The 13,548-nt window shown below is 35.6% G+C and overlaps 1 protein-coding gene across 1 annotated transcript in view; it reads left to right on the forward strand.

Moving 5' to 3' along the window:
• Positions 1-53: 53 nt before the first annotated feature.
• UBA2 (ubiquitin like modifier activating enzyme 2) overlaps positions 54-13,548 on the forward strand; it is a 32,747-nt gene continuing 19,252 nt past the window's right edge. Inside the window, exons 1-5 of the mRNA XM_043982194.1 lie at positions 54-318; positions 4,058-4,141; positions 5,156-5,226; positions 7,705-7,769; positions 11,175-11,275. Coding sequence (XP_043838129.1) covers positions 181-318; positions 4,058-4,141; positions 5,156-5,226; positions 7,705-7,769; positions 11,175-11,275 — 459 coding nt within the window. The 5' untranslated portion in view covers positions 54-180. The remainder of the gene's footprint in view (positions 319-4,057; positions 4,142-5,155; positions 5,227-7,704; positions 7,770-11,174; positions 11,276-13,548) is intronic.

Consider the following 13,548-nt stretch of genomic DNA (forward strand, 5'->3'; position numbering starts at 1 on the left):
AGGAGCGGAAATTGCCGTTTCCTCCCTCTTTCTCAGTTCCGGTTCGCATCGACCGCCTCACCGCCCCCCTTCCGTCTGCCTCCTCTCCAGCTCCCTCCCTCCCTCTGCCAGCCGGTGTGTCCGTGGGTAGGGCAGTGTGTCCGTGGGTGGGTCCCGGCCGCGGGGGGGAGGGTGACCGCCATGGCGCTGTCGCGGGGACTGCCCAGGGAGCTGGCAGAGGCTGTGGCTGGAGGCCGGGTGTTGGTGGTCGGCGCGGGCGGCATCGGCTGTGAGCTCCTCAAGAACCTGGTGCTCAGCGGCTTCGCGCACATCGACTTGGTGAGGAGCGGGGCCGGGAGCCGGGCACGGATCAGCGCCGGCGGGGAGGGTGGTGTGAGGACTCCGGGAAGGCGCGGGTATCAGGGAGGCCGAGGCGGGAAGGGCCCGGGCGGCCCGTCGCCGTGGCTCCGCTGGAGCGGGGCGGACATGGCGGCGGCTCCCGTAAGAAGGCGCCGGTTTTGCGCGGGTAAATCGCGTTGGGATCGGAATGGCTGGGGCCGGGGCGGGGGGGTGGGGGAGAGGGCGGTGGGAGCCTAGGAGGAGGGGCCTGGGCCCTTTGCCCTCCCATGCCCGCTTGAAGCTTCGAGGGGTGGAGTTTTTCCTTCTGGGAGAGTCACTTCTCCGTTGACTTTCGCTTTCCCCAATACCTTTTTTGAGAAAGGGCGGGGAGAGGGGACTTCACGAGGGGCTTTCCTCCCTCTCCTCTCCCCCTTCTCCCCCTTTTCCTTCCCCCCTTTTTTTAACCGGCTCTGAGATGGGGAGGGGCTTGCCATTCTGCCGCTAAAGAGCATACAAATGTATGGGGGAGGATTTTGGACTGTTTTAAACCCTGGTCGTAGTTGCCCCTACTTACTTAGGACCCACGTTTTTGGAGTGCTTCCTGGGTTTTATTTTAAAGTCTAAATTATTTCCAGGTTTTGTAATCAGAACCACGCCCCCCCCCAACTTGGTGCCAAGGCAGATGAATTTCGAATTTGAGAAAGGCTTAAAACTGTTTCCTAGCATGCATCTTTCAATGCCAATCTTAGATCTCCTCGTTACAAGTTTCACTTATTTGGATGAAACTCAGCACAGGCTGTTCCATTCTTGCTACTAAAAATATTACTTGAATCTATTATAAAACTACACACAAAAAGTAGGTTAGTATTTCAATCTTCACTTTTAGTCAACTAAAAATAGCGTCCTGGAGAGTTTTTCTTTCATTTTTTTTTTTTACTTGGTCCAAAGATTCCTACTTTTAAATTTCAGTGGATTTTTATTTTTTGAGGGTTTTTTTTTGGTAAACAAATTGTTTCTTGGAAATGCTGTATACTTATGGGTTTTTCAGCTAGGTTGATGTCACATATTTGGTTTAACAATTTGCTTACACATAGCAGAGATAGAAATGACTGAACATAAGCATCTCAAAGTAAAACCGCTATAATTTCGTATGTGGTTCTGTCCAATATCACTGAAATGGACAGGATGTATTTTATATACTGCATATATTATTGACATTGGTGTGCTTTTATGTAATTTGTATATATTTAAATTAGAGTTTTCTACCTAAGTTGTTTTTTTAAGTGTTCCTGGAGAGATCTGGATGTGTGAAATCAAAGGTTTTGTTGTTGGTAGTATTTATTGGTTCCTTTGTGCACATGAATGTATGTGGGACATGTGTGTTAATTCTAGAAAAGTGTAGTACAGTGAAAAGTACTGGATTTGAAGTCGACTTTCATATAATTAGCTAATTTTTGTGATCTGTGGCAAATCACTTATCTTAGCCATAGTTCCTCATATGTAAAATGTGATTGTTGAACTTGATGAGGGCTTCTTAAACTTGTTTTTCTTAAATTTTTACCCGACCCCAGGCATATAGGTATATAACATAGGTATACATAACATTTTACTGTTGCCAAAAATTTTTTTTTGACCCCCAAGTTCAGTTAGGATAGCTAAGGTGGTGTAAGAAGTTTTTAACTAGGTGACAGCTCTAAATCTGATGTGCTGAATTAATTTTTCACTTTAACTTTGTATAGTTAGTGTTTTGACACATGGTATATCATGACATTCAAACGTGATGCTGTCTTAATTTTTTGACTATTGAAATTTTTGGAAAAGTCAAAAGTATGAATTTGAGACTTTGAATTTGGAAACAATCCATCAATCACATTGGTTGTTGTAAATATAAAAATCCTTAAATAATAAAAGTGCCTGCTTTGTGGAGTTTTACAAGTAAAAGCATATTTCAAACTAATCTTTTAGATAACTTTATGTAAGTTAATTAAATAGAACCAGTGTTTTTTTCCATAATCTTACCCATTTCTCCATATATATATATATACATATATATACATATATATACATATATATATATATACACACACACACATATATATATATATATATATATATATATATGTATATATAGCCTACAATTTCAAATGTGCAAATTTATCCTGGTTTAGTGTATTAGTTTTATTACGTTTCTCTATTTTAGTTACATTTATATTATAATTTAATAAGCTTTTAAAAGTATAGGAATAATTAGATACAGAAATAAAACTTTTTTAGCAACATAATTAAATTATACTTATCACATATACTCAAAAAGCCCCTTTTTTGTTTATAATCTTGAAGTATGTTTGTAGATTTCTTAGTTATATGTGTATAAATAAAGAGTGGAAATGAGGGAGACAACAGATTATCTCCCATCAGAAAATATAAAGTGTGTTTCCTGAATACCTTAAAATGCAGTGCTCAGATAAGCACTAACAGCCCTAGAACCTTTTCTGAATGAGTTGGTGCAGAAATAAGGTATAGGATATAAATTGCAGGTGCAGATGTACATTAGTGCACATACTTTTTGTGTAATTTCAGGTTTTCTCTTATAACTCGTACTTGCCAGTATGATATACAGGAAAAGCGTATCATCCTGTAAACTTTTACAAATACTCTTTAGAAAGTTATCCTTAAAAATGAAATCTTGGAGTGGTTTATTCATTCAGTAATTGCTTTGGCCAAATGAAAATGATTGTGGTGTGATTGATCCTAACAAGTTTTCAAATATTTACAACAAACTTAGAAATTATAGATTCTTAGGGTTAATGTCAGTGTTGCTGAAATGTTGGGTGCTCTTTTAATTCTTTACTTTTAAGAAACTTTATGCTATACTTTTTTTTTAGATTAATAAAGTATTTTATTTTTTTCCGTTACATGTAAAGATAGTTCTCAACCTTTGTTTATACAAGCTTTACAATTTCAGATTTTTCTCCCTCCCTCCCCTCCCTTCCTCCTCCCCTAGACAGCAGGTAATCTGATATAGGTTATATATATATATATATATATACACACACACACATAATAACATTAATCCTATTTCTTTATTAGTCATGTTATAAGAGAAAAAAAATCAGAGCATTGATGGAAAACCTCAAAATAGAAAAAAAACAAGAGCATCAAAAACAAAAGAAATAGTATGGTTCATTTAGCATCTATACTCCGCAGTTCTTTTTTTTTTTTCCCTGGATTTGGAGATCCTCTTCCATCATGAGTTCCCTGGAACTCTTCTGTGCCATTGCATTGGTGAGAAGAATATAGTCCATCACAGTAGATCAACACTCAATGTTGATGATACTGTGTACAATGTTCTTCTAGTTCTGCTCATCTCACTCATCATCAGCCCACGCAAGACCCTCCAGGTTTCTCTGAACTCCTCCTGCTCATCCTTTCTTATAGCACAATAGTATTCCATTGTATTCATATACCACAACTTGTCCAGCCATTCACCAATTGATGGGCACCCCCTCAACTTCCAATTCTTTGCCACCACGTAAAGATATGCTATACTTTTTAAACTTTATTTTTTGGAGGCATTTGGGGTTAAGTGACTTGCCCAGGGGCACACAGTAGGTGTCTGAGGTGGGATTTGAACTTAGGCCCTCCTGACTCCCGAGGTATTGTTCCTAGCTGTCCCTCTATGCTATATTTTATTTTTATATTGTATATTTAAAAATGACTGAATTTTGTTCATTTGTAGATTGACTTGGATACCATTGATGTCAGCAACCTCAACAGGCAATTTTTGTTTCAAAAGAAGCATGTTGGAAGGTCAAAGGCACAGGTAAATCAGTAAAGATTTCTTAAATTTCTCTGTTGTATTGGTGTAAAACTCAAATAGAAAAGTTCCTTGGGGGCCATATTGACTTAGAAAACCACATATTAATATTACCGGTGTTCTATTGTATTTTTACTTATTTTGTTAAATATTTCTCAATTACATGTTAATCTGGCTGCCAGAGTGTTTGATATCTGTTTCATTGTACCTTGGATGGAGTAACCCACTTTGTTTTCAGTTTGATTCTCATAATCTCTCAAAGATGGAAAAGTATTTATTTTCTCTTGGGCAAAGTGAAGCCAGGAGAGGTTGTAACTTGTCTAAATCACAAAGAATTAGAACTAATGGGTGCTACTTGCCAATCATATGGTACCATGTACTGTAATTAGAGTTACTCCCTCAACAATCATTAAAGTTCTTACCATAAGAAGAGTGAGGTAATAGGAGAAGACAAGATTAAATAAGATACTGTCTTTATCTTTGTGGAGCTCACATTCTATCTAGTAGTGGGGCATGACATATTTAGAATTGATACATAATGATAGTATACAAAATAAATAGAAACTGAGTGCAACACAATAATCTCACTAGATTGATGTGGCATTGTAATACATCCCACCCCCTCCAAAAAAGGGAACAAATTTTACTTTCTAGTTGTTATGCTTTAGAATAATATTAAAATTAGTTTTTTCTTTGAATCTATATATAGGTTTTGAGTGTTGAAGAGGATAGTTTTAATAGTAAATGTAACGGGGCAGCTAGGTGGCACAGTGGATAGAGCACTGGCCCTGGAGTCAGGAGGACCTGAGTTCAAATCTGGCCTCAGACACTTAACACTTGCTAGCTGTGTGACCCTGGGCAAGTCACTTAACCCCAATTGCCTCATCAAAAAAAAAGTAACTAGCAGGAAAAGATCTCTTTGAGGATTAAATGTTAGATAAGTAGATAAACTGGACTAGAAGTCAGTTTTGAATAATTCAAGAAATAATTTATTATAATTATTATTTTTTTCATTTTTAGGTTGCTAAGGAAAGTGTATTGCAGTTTTACCCAGAAGCTAATATTATAGCCTACCATGACAGCATAATGAAGTATGTATTTTGGTTGTTAACTATTTAAATGTGATTTGGAGCATTAAATTTCCCATTTTTCTTTTGCATTATATTTCTTTTCTTCCTTTTGATAAAATTTTAAAGAGCTAAGCTGGTTTATTGCCTAAGTTAATTTAGTAGGTAAGATAAGAGATTATAACATATATCTTTAAACAGGGCTGTTCAGATTTCTCTTGAAATACAGATAAATCTCTTATTCAGGTGAAGTTCTTTCATGATATTTTACCAAATATTCCCCCCATCCAATTAAACAAAATAGTCATTAAATATCTTCTTTGTAGAGATGATTATCACATCTTTATGTCCATTCCTAGGTATAGTCATGCTGTACTACCTTTTGGATACCCGGAAGTGGATATTTTGTAGGCTTGTCAAACTCACCCCATCTAAAACAGAACTTAGGAACTTTCTCCTCAAACTATTCTCTCATTACTGTGTAGGGCACCAGTATCCTTTCAGTCACTTAAACTTTCTACTTCTTTTACGTTCAACTCAAAAGTGGCAAGATGGATAGAGCCCTGGGCCAGGAGTTAGGAAGATCTGAGTTCAGAATTTGCCTCAGAAATTTATTAGCTTTGTGACTTGTTCAAGTCTTTTAACCTCTGTGCCTAGATTTTTTTAGCTCTAAAGTGTAATAGTATTTACCTGTCAGGGTTGTTGAATATCAAATGAGATAATATTTGTAAAAAGCTTAGCGTAGGGCCTGGCACATTGTAGGTGTTTTAAAAATATCTGTTTTATCTCTTTCTCCTCACTTTGACTCATCCACATGTTCAATCCTTTTCCAAATCTTGTCGCGTTTACTATTATAATATCTCTTGGGTATGTTGTCTCCCCCTATATAGGCACTACCCTAGGTCAGGTCATCTCTCTGCCTCAAGTGTGTCTCCATACCAACCCAATCTCTATTTAGTTGCCAAGGAGATATTTCTCAAGCATGTTTGATCACATCATTTTTTTTCCAATCATAAAAGTATTTTATTATTTTCCAGTTACATGTAAAGATAGTTTTCAGCATTTGTTTTCATAAGATTTTTAGTTCCAAATTTTTCTCTCTTTCTCCCTTCCCCCCTCCCCAAGACAGAAAGCAATCTGATAGAGGTTATATGTGTACAATCACATTAAACATATTTCTGCATTAGTCATATTATAGAAGAATCAGAACACAAGGAAAAAAAAACAGCCAAAATTTAGAAACAGTATGGTTTGATCTGCAGTCAGAATTCACAGTTCTTTTTTCTGGATGTGGAGAACATTTTCTATCATGAGTTCTTTGGAATTATCTTGGCTGATCATATCTTTTGAGGAATCTTGATATATACTTTGGTTGTTTTTTGTTTGTTTTGTTTTGCCTTTTTTTTTTTTTTGGCAGGCAATGAGGGTTAAGTGACTTGCCCAGGGTCACACAGCTAGTAATTGTCAAGTGTCTGAGGCCAGATTTGAACTCAGGTCCTTCTGAATCCAGGGCTGGTGCTTTATTCACTGTTCCACCTAGCTGCCCCATGATATATACTTTGGAATCATCTTGTTGGAGAGCCTTTCAGTTAGCACCTTGCTATGCTGAATCAGATGCTTTTATATAGAGAACAAATAGAGTTGTCTTTATTCTCTATAACTTTGTCAGTTCTGGAACTATAAAGATATGGTCTGCTTGTTGGAATATCTTTTGTATAACTAACTTATTCCATTCATGTACCTTAATCAGGGGTACCCTTGAGTGTGGGTGTAGGTTATTTTTGCAAATATTTTGTAGGGTGGGTCTATAGATACTGATCTTTTCTGGGTTACCTTTTTCTTTGGTAACAGTTTTTTTTCACATATTTTTATTCTCTTATTTCTCATACCTTAAACAGGATGTATGTAAAAAAGCACTTTAAAAATATCAGCTATTACTATAATACCTTGAGAAATGATCCCTTGTGATTCCCTTAAAATTGTGTTTCCTCCAGCATGTTCTTTTTGTACATATACTTTGTTTAATCCAGCTCTTCTTATCATTTTCGTTTTCTTTAGTACAGTTTCTGCTTTCTCATGTAGCATATCCTCTTAGAATTTTTAAACTTTTCAGTAGGGGGTCCATTGTAGTATTAGAGAAAGAGCAGTGTCCTGAGGATCCTGGTTCTGTAGGTTTGATTTGGCTGTAGCACAGCAGTTAATGTCCAGATCAGAAAGAAAATTGCTATGTTCTTTTTAGCTCTAAGCTCACTGGGTTTGTGAACTGACTGCAAGTTATCCCAAAAGGGAGAGATTGGGGGGTATCAACACTTTCTAATTGCTAATGGCTATTTGGAAAAGGTAAACTAGCAAATATTTCCTTTTCACTTAGTATACTTGAAAAGAGATATCTTACTAGGAGCTATCTATACTGTCTTAGCTTCTTTAAAAATGATATATTACATTGTAATGAATAAACATAAGGCTGTTGTTTTTGTGACTTTTCTTTGTTCTATTTTGTAGCCCTGATTATAATGTGGAATTCTTTCGGCAGTTTACATTGGTCATGAATGCTTTAGATAACAGAGGTGAGAGTTAAATAAATTCTGGTTTTATGTTTTGTGATTACTTTTTTGTTATTCCTCAGACCCATGTTATAAAAATACGAATTAAAAATAATAATTTGTCAGCTTCTTTACAGTAGTACTTAATTGAGTTTTTTTTTTGAAATATAGGACAATGGACAAAACAGACCTCTGCTTTCAGAATACTTCCAGTAATGTGATGGAAAATGTTTAGCAACTAGCTTTCTGGAAAAATATATGCATGATACACTTTTAAATTTTTTATTTCTTTTTAGTAATAAATTTCATAGTTTTGGGTTCCAATTTTTATCTCTCTCTCTTTTTTTAGTTTTCAACATTTGTTTATATAAGATTTCCAATTCCAAATTTTACTCCCTCCTTTCCCTCCCTCCCTCCCCCTCTCCCCTAGACAGCAGGTAATCTGATAAAGGTTAAAAATATATAATAACATTAAACATATTTCTGCATTAGTAATGTTTAAGAGAAGAATCAGAGCAAAAAGGAAAAACCTCAAAAAAAGAAAAACAGCATCAAAAACAAAAGAAATATTATGGTCCAATCAGCATCCATATTCTACAGTTCCTTTTTTTTTCCCCCCTGGATTTGGAGAGCCTTTTCCATCATGAGTCCTTTGAAACTTTCTTGTACTGTTGTATTGGTGAGAAGAATCTAGTCTATCACAGTTGATCAACACATAATGTTGATGATACTGTGTATAATGTTCTGGTTCTGCTCATCTCACTCATGCATGATACACTTTTAAGTTTAATTTGCATCATTGGCATTTTCTCCATTATTTTCTTTAAAGGTTTAGACAGCGAAATAATAAGTTAAGCCCTGATATGTAGTATTTACTGATTTTTTTTAGGTGTAAATGCTCAAACTAAAGATTTAACATTCAGTTTTTTGTGACATTATTTATTTTGCTGAGCAATGAGGGTTACACGACTTGCTCAGGGTCACACAGCTAGTGAGTGTCAAGTGTCTGAGGCCAATTTTGAACTCAGGTCCTCCAGAATCCAGGGCTGGTACTTTATCCACTGTGCCACCTGGCTGCTCCCAACATTTACTTCTTTTGAGCTGATTGGAGCTGGGTCCAGCACACACCTGATGAGTTTGGGATTTGTATGATTGAACTTGCCAACTTATTAAGGCTGGGTTATGTTCTTCATATGTTGTAAATACATATTTGTCCAAAATGGCTGCCCAATAGAATTTCCTTTTGATGAAACTCTAAACTCTGAGCTATGAGGGAGGAAGGTGATCAGTGATGTGTCTATAGGATAGAGTTCTGAAGGGGGTTTGAGAGAGCCAGACAACACTAGGGGAGCCTAGATTTAGAAGCAGAAGGAACCTGAGAGGACATTTAGTCCAATTTCCTCTACAGATGAGGAAACAGGCCCAGAGAAGTAAAGTAACTTGACTGTTTCAGGTCACACAGGTTATAAATAGCAGGACTCCCCCTCCCCCCGCTTTTGTGGAAAATACTGGATCTGGAGTTAGAGGAGAAGTTGGGTTCATGTTCCACCTGTGTGACCTTGAATAAGTCCCTTCACTTCCATTAGTTTCACTTACCTTAATTGCTTTCCCTTACCTTATTTTTAAAGTCTCTAAGGTTTTATCCAGCTCTAAATCATGAATCTCAGTTATGAAGGAGATAGAGCAGCTTGGGAATAGAAATGGATAGTGTTTATTGCCATGAGCCAATTGTTCCTTAACCCCACTTGGTTATGACACTAGAGAAATTGTTTCTGCAGATAAGGATAGTGCCTGCCAAATTTTTGCCAGGTCATGAAACTTTTAGAAGGGTCTTGAAGATTGTTTCTTTTATACAATTGCAAAGATTGCTTCAAAGATACCTAGGGAAATTTACACTTGAAGTTTTCAAAACTTTACTTAAAACTAACTGCAGTTAGATGCAGTGGAAAGCACACTTAATTTGCAGTCACTGGATCTGGGTTTGAATCCCAACTCTTCTACTTAGTACCTGTGTATTCTTGCATAAAGTTAAGTAACTTCTCTTTGGCTAAGTTTCAATCAATGACCATGTATTAAGTGCCTTCTTTATTAGGCATTATGCTAGACATTGGAGATACAAAGCCAAAAATGTAATAGTTCCTGTCCTGTAAAAACTTATTGGAACTTTATTGATCTATAAAATGATAATTATATATAATAATATCCCTCGTGTTTTTTAAAATATATATTTATCTATATATATCTATCTACCTCTATGATCCTATGAGTTTATTATATATTATGTATATTATACATATTCTATGGTCCAAATATCTTCCCAGAAATACATTTACTCATATAGTTATACCTGGCTTAATGAATTAGATAACGGTTTTTTTTTTTTAAGTGAGGCAATTGGGGTTAAGTGACTTGCCCAGGGTCACACAGCTAGTAAGTGTTAAGTGTCTGAGGCCAGATTTGAACTCAGGTACTCCTGACTCCAAGGCCAGTGCTCTATCCACTGCGCCACGTAGCTGCCCCAGATAATGTTTTAATTGTAAAGCAGATTAAGGTTAAGTGAATCTTATTTTACTATTAACTTTAATGATACATTTGGATTTGTGCTCTAATATAGAAAAAAGGTGTAAAAATCCATTTAACACTGCAGGAAGTTACATTGAGTGGAAAGATGTTAGCAAAATATTCAAATACTAACACCATGTTAGTATTTCTGTTTTCATAATTTTTAACGACAACACATCAGAAATTAGGGCCATTGTGCTTGTTGACTATAATTAGCTGCCTCACAAATTGTTCTCTTTATAGAAGAGGTATAACTTTGGTAATTTGACTAGGTTTTCACTAACCTCAAACTGTTTCAATATTTCTAAGTTGACATAGAAGGCAATTTTACTTTATTTTGCATTTTTGTCATTTCTAAAATTTGCTGGCTTCATTTTGGACTTTTCTTTCTATTATCAGCTACAGTTTGATACATTATATTGGAATTTCAAATGAGACCAAAAAGTTACCTATTCTCTTAGCAATGGATGCTTACTCTAATAACATTTAGGATCTATAGGTATATTCTTTGTTAAAAATCATTCTTTTACAACTTAATTTTAAAACAAACTTAGGCTGTGTTAACTTCAGGGCTATTAGCATATAAACATAGCATTTTAGCTGTTAGAATTTTAGTGGGGGCATCAAGTATGAGATTAGCTTTGGAAGGTGAAATTCTATAACTTTGAGAGATGTTTTTCTTTTAGTTTGGGATATTAAATGAATCTGTTAAATGATGTGTATTATCAGTTGTATTAGCAGAGCTAATGATGTGATTTAATTAGTTGATTGTAAAATTAAGACTAAGAAGAGTTGTTTATTTAAACTGCTGTACTAACTATAAAAGTCACATAATTGATTTTGTTGTCTTCTGATATCATCTTTTAGCTGCAAGGAACCACGTGAATAGGATGTGTCTGGCTGCTGATGTTCCTCTTATAGAGAGTGGAACTGCTGGCTATCTTGGACAAGTAACAGTTATCAAAAAGGTTATGGGAAAATATTTTTCTTGGTATATTTACTGTGGAACCTTAAGGGATGGGATGAGATAAACTTGAATTTTTCTTGCATTTATGTGACTCAGATAACCAATACAGTTACGATGCTTATAAATAAGAATACTTAGGATATTTCCTCAAGGTGGTATAGGCCACTGCACTCTAAATTATAAAAGAGCTCTAGAGGGACATAGACAGCTATTTCCCCTTAACTTCATAGTTTGATTTGTTTGCCTTTTAAAGCCTATGTTTTTGAAACATAACCTAACCGTTTATGTGTCTATCTGAAACTTTTCATATTACAAACTTGTGCTAAGGCTTTCAGAGTTTGTTGCTTTGGTGATTCTAGAATTAAAAATATGGAAAGAACCTTGGCATTTCATCTAGTCCATCCCTCACTTTCAGGTAGGAAGGCACTTAACATCATGCTGCAAAGATTGCTTTCTGTACCAGGGTTTAATAGCCTTTTTTAAACCTCTATGTCCATGAGAGAACTTTTGCAAGTTAAGAAATGTACTGGAGAGAAAAGGAACAGGTTCATACAATAATGTATGATAGAATGCCATTTGGAATCTCTTAAGTATCAGATATGTTCACTTGTCTCACACTCATCTCCTTTTTAGGAAATTATATGTAATTTGTTTCTTTGGCTCAAAATTCTTAGGCTGTTATCTAATTTAATACTTTAATACTTAAACCCATTTCTTGTCCTCTGTCAATAAAAAATACTTGTGTAGTGATAAGTTAATTGATTCTTTTTTTTGTTGTTGTTTTAATTGATTCTTTTTAAAAATAGATTTGTATTTATATTCTTTGTATATTGCTTAGATTTCACCTTAGTCATTGCCACCTTCCCCAAAAAGCCATTCCTTATAACAAAAATTTTTTGGCAGGGGCAGGGCCATGGGGGGGTTAAGTGACTTGCCCAGGGTCATACAGCTAGTAAGTGTTAAGTGTCTGAGGCTGGATTTGAACTCAGGTACTCCTGAATCCAGGGCCAGTGCTTTATCCACTGTGCCACCTAGCTGCCCCTTTATAACAAATTTTTTTTGTAAAAAGAAAGAAAAACAGGAAGAGAAAAATTAAACAAAATTTAGCAACATAATGACAAAATGTATATTCTTACCTATATGATAGTGTATATATTGTCAGACCAAAAATCCAAACGATACATAGTGTTTCATACCTATTGACCCTTGTCCTCTGGAAGGGAGGTAGGGAGCTGTCTTCTTATCTCTTCTTTGGGGACACACTTGGTCTCTAATTTCATAACACTTGGTTTTGATTACTTTGTGGTGGTTGTTCTTTCCGTTTACATTGTTATAGTCATATATGCTTTTCTTCACTTGGTTTACTCCATTTTGCATTTCGTGTTAGTTTTTCTCTATTTATATTCATCATGTTCATTTTTTACAGCACAGTGATATTCCATTACATTCAGATACCACAGTTTATTTAAACATTTCTTCAATTGATGGGCATGTACTTTGTTTCCAGTTCTTTATTACCCCCCAAAAGTGCTGCTATATTTAGTTGTATTACAGAACTTTTCTTTTTTTGTCAGTGACCCCATTGAGGTATAGTCTCACCGGTAGAATTTCTGGATTTAAAGAGTCTGGACATTTTAGTCACTTTATTTGATTAATTCTGAATTCCTTTCCATTTTGGTTGTATAGCTTCACCAACAATAACAATGCCATTAATGTGACTTTCTTTCTAATATCTCTCCAACACTGACTATTCCTGTCTTCTGTTATCTTTGCCAGTTTTATGGGTGTGAGGTAAAACCTCAGGGTTGTTCTGATTTTTATTTATTTTAGTAATGATTTGTAGCATTTTTTCGTTATGCTGTCTGCAATTCTTGTTTTGAGAACTGTTTTTTTTTATGATTTATGATTTGACCATTTCTCTTCTTGGGCAGTAACTTTTAATATAATGGATTCTTAACCTTGGTTAGGCAGTATCCTTTAATGGTTCTAATATCATGTGAAATTCTCAAATCAAAGTTTAGATTTAGTATATTTTAATTTAAAAACCTGATTTTCTATGTGTTTAGGAGGTTAGGATTGGATAGAAAATCCTGAAATCAACAAATATGTAACACTTCTTGAAAATATTTAGTTTAGAAACGTATCCTTGAAATGGAATTCTTTTGTAGTCTTTGAGATTTATTTAAAGGATCAGTGCATCAATAGCTTTTTAGCATTTAGGTGCTTTAAGTAGGGGGAAGTATACTATATTCTGTAGGAACCTACACTAACAGA

The sequence above is a fragment of the Dromiciops gliroides genome, chromosome 2, assembly GCF_019393635.1.
Source record: "Dromiciops gliroides isolate mDroGli1 chromosome 2, mDroGli1.pri, whole genome shotgun sequence".
NCBI classification, from domain to species: domain Eukaryota; kingdom Metazoa; phylum Chordata; class Mammalia; order Microbiotheria; family Microbiotheriidae; genus Dromiciops; species Dromiciops gliroides.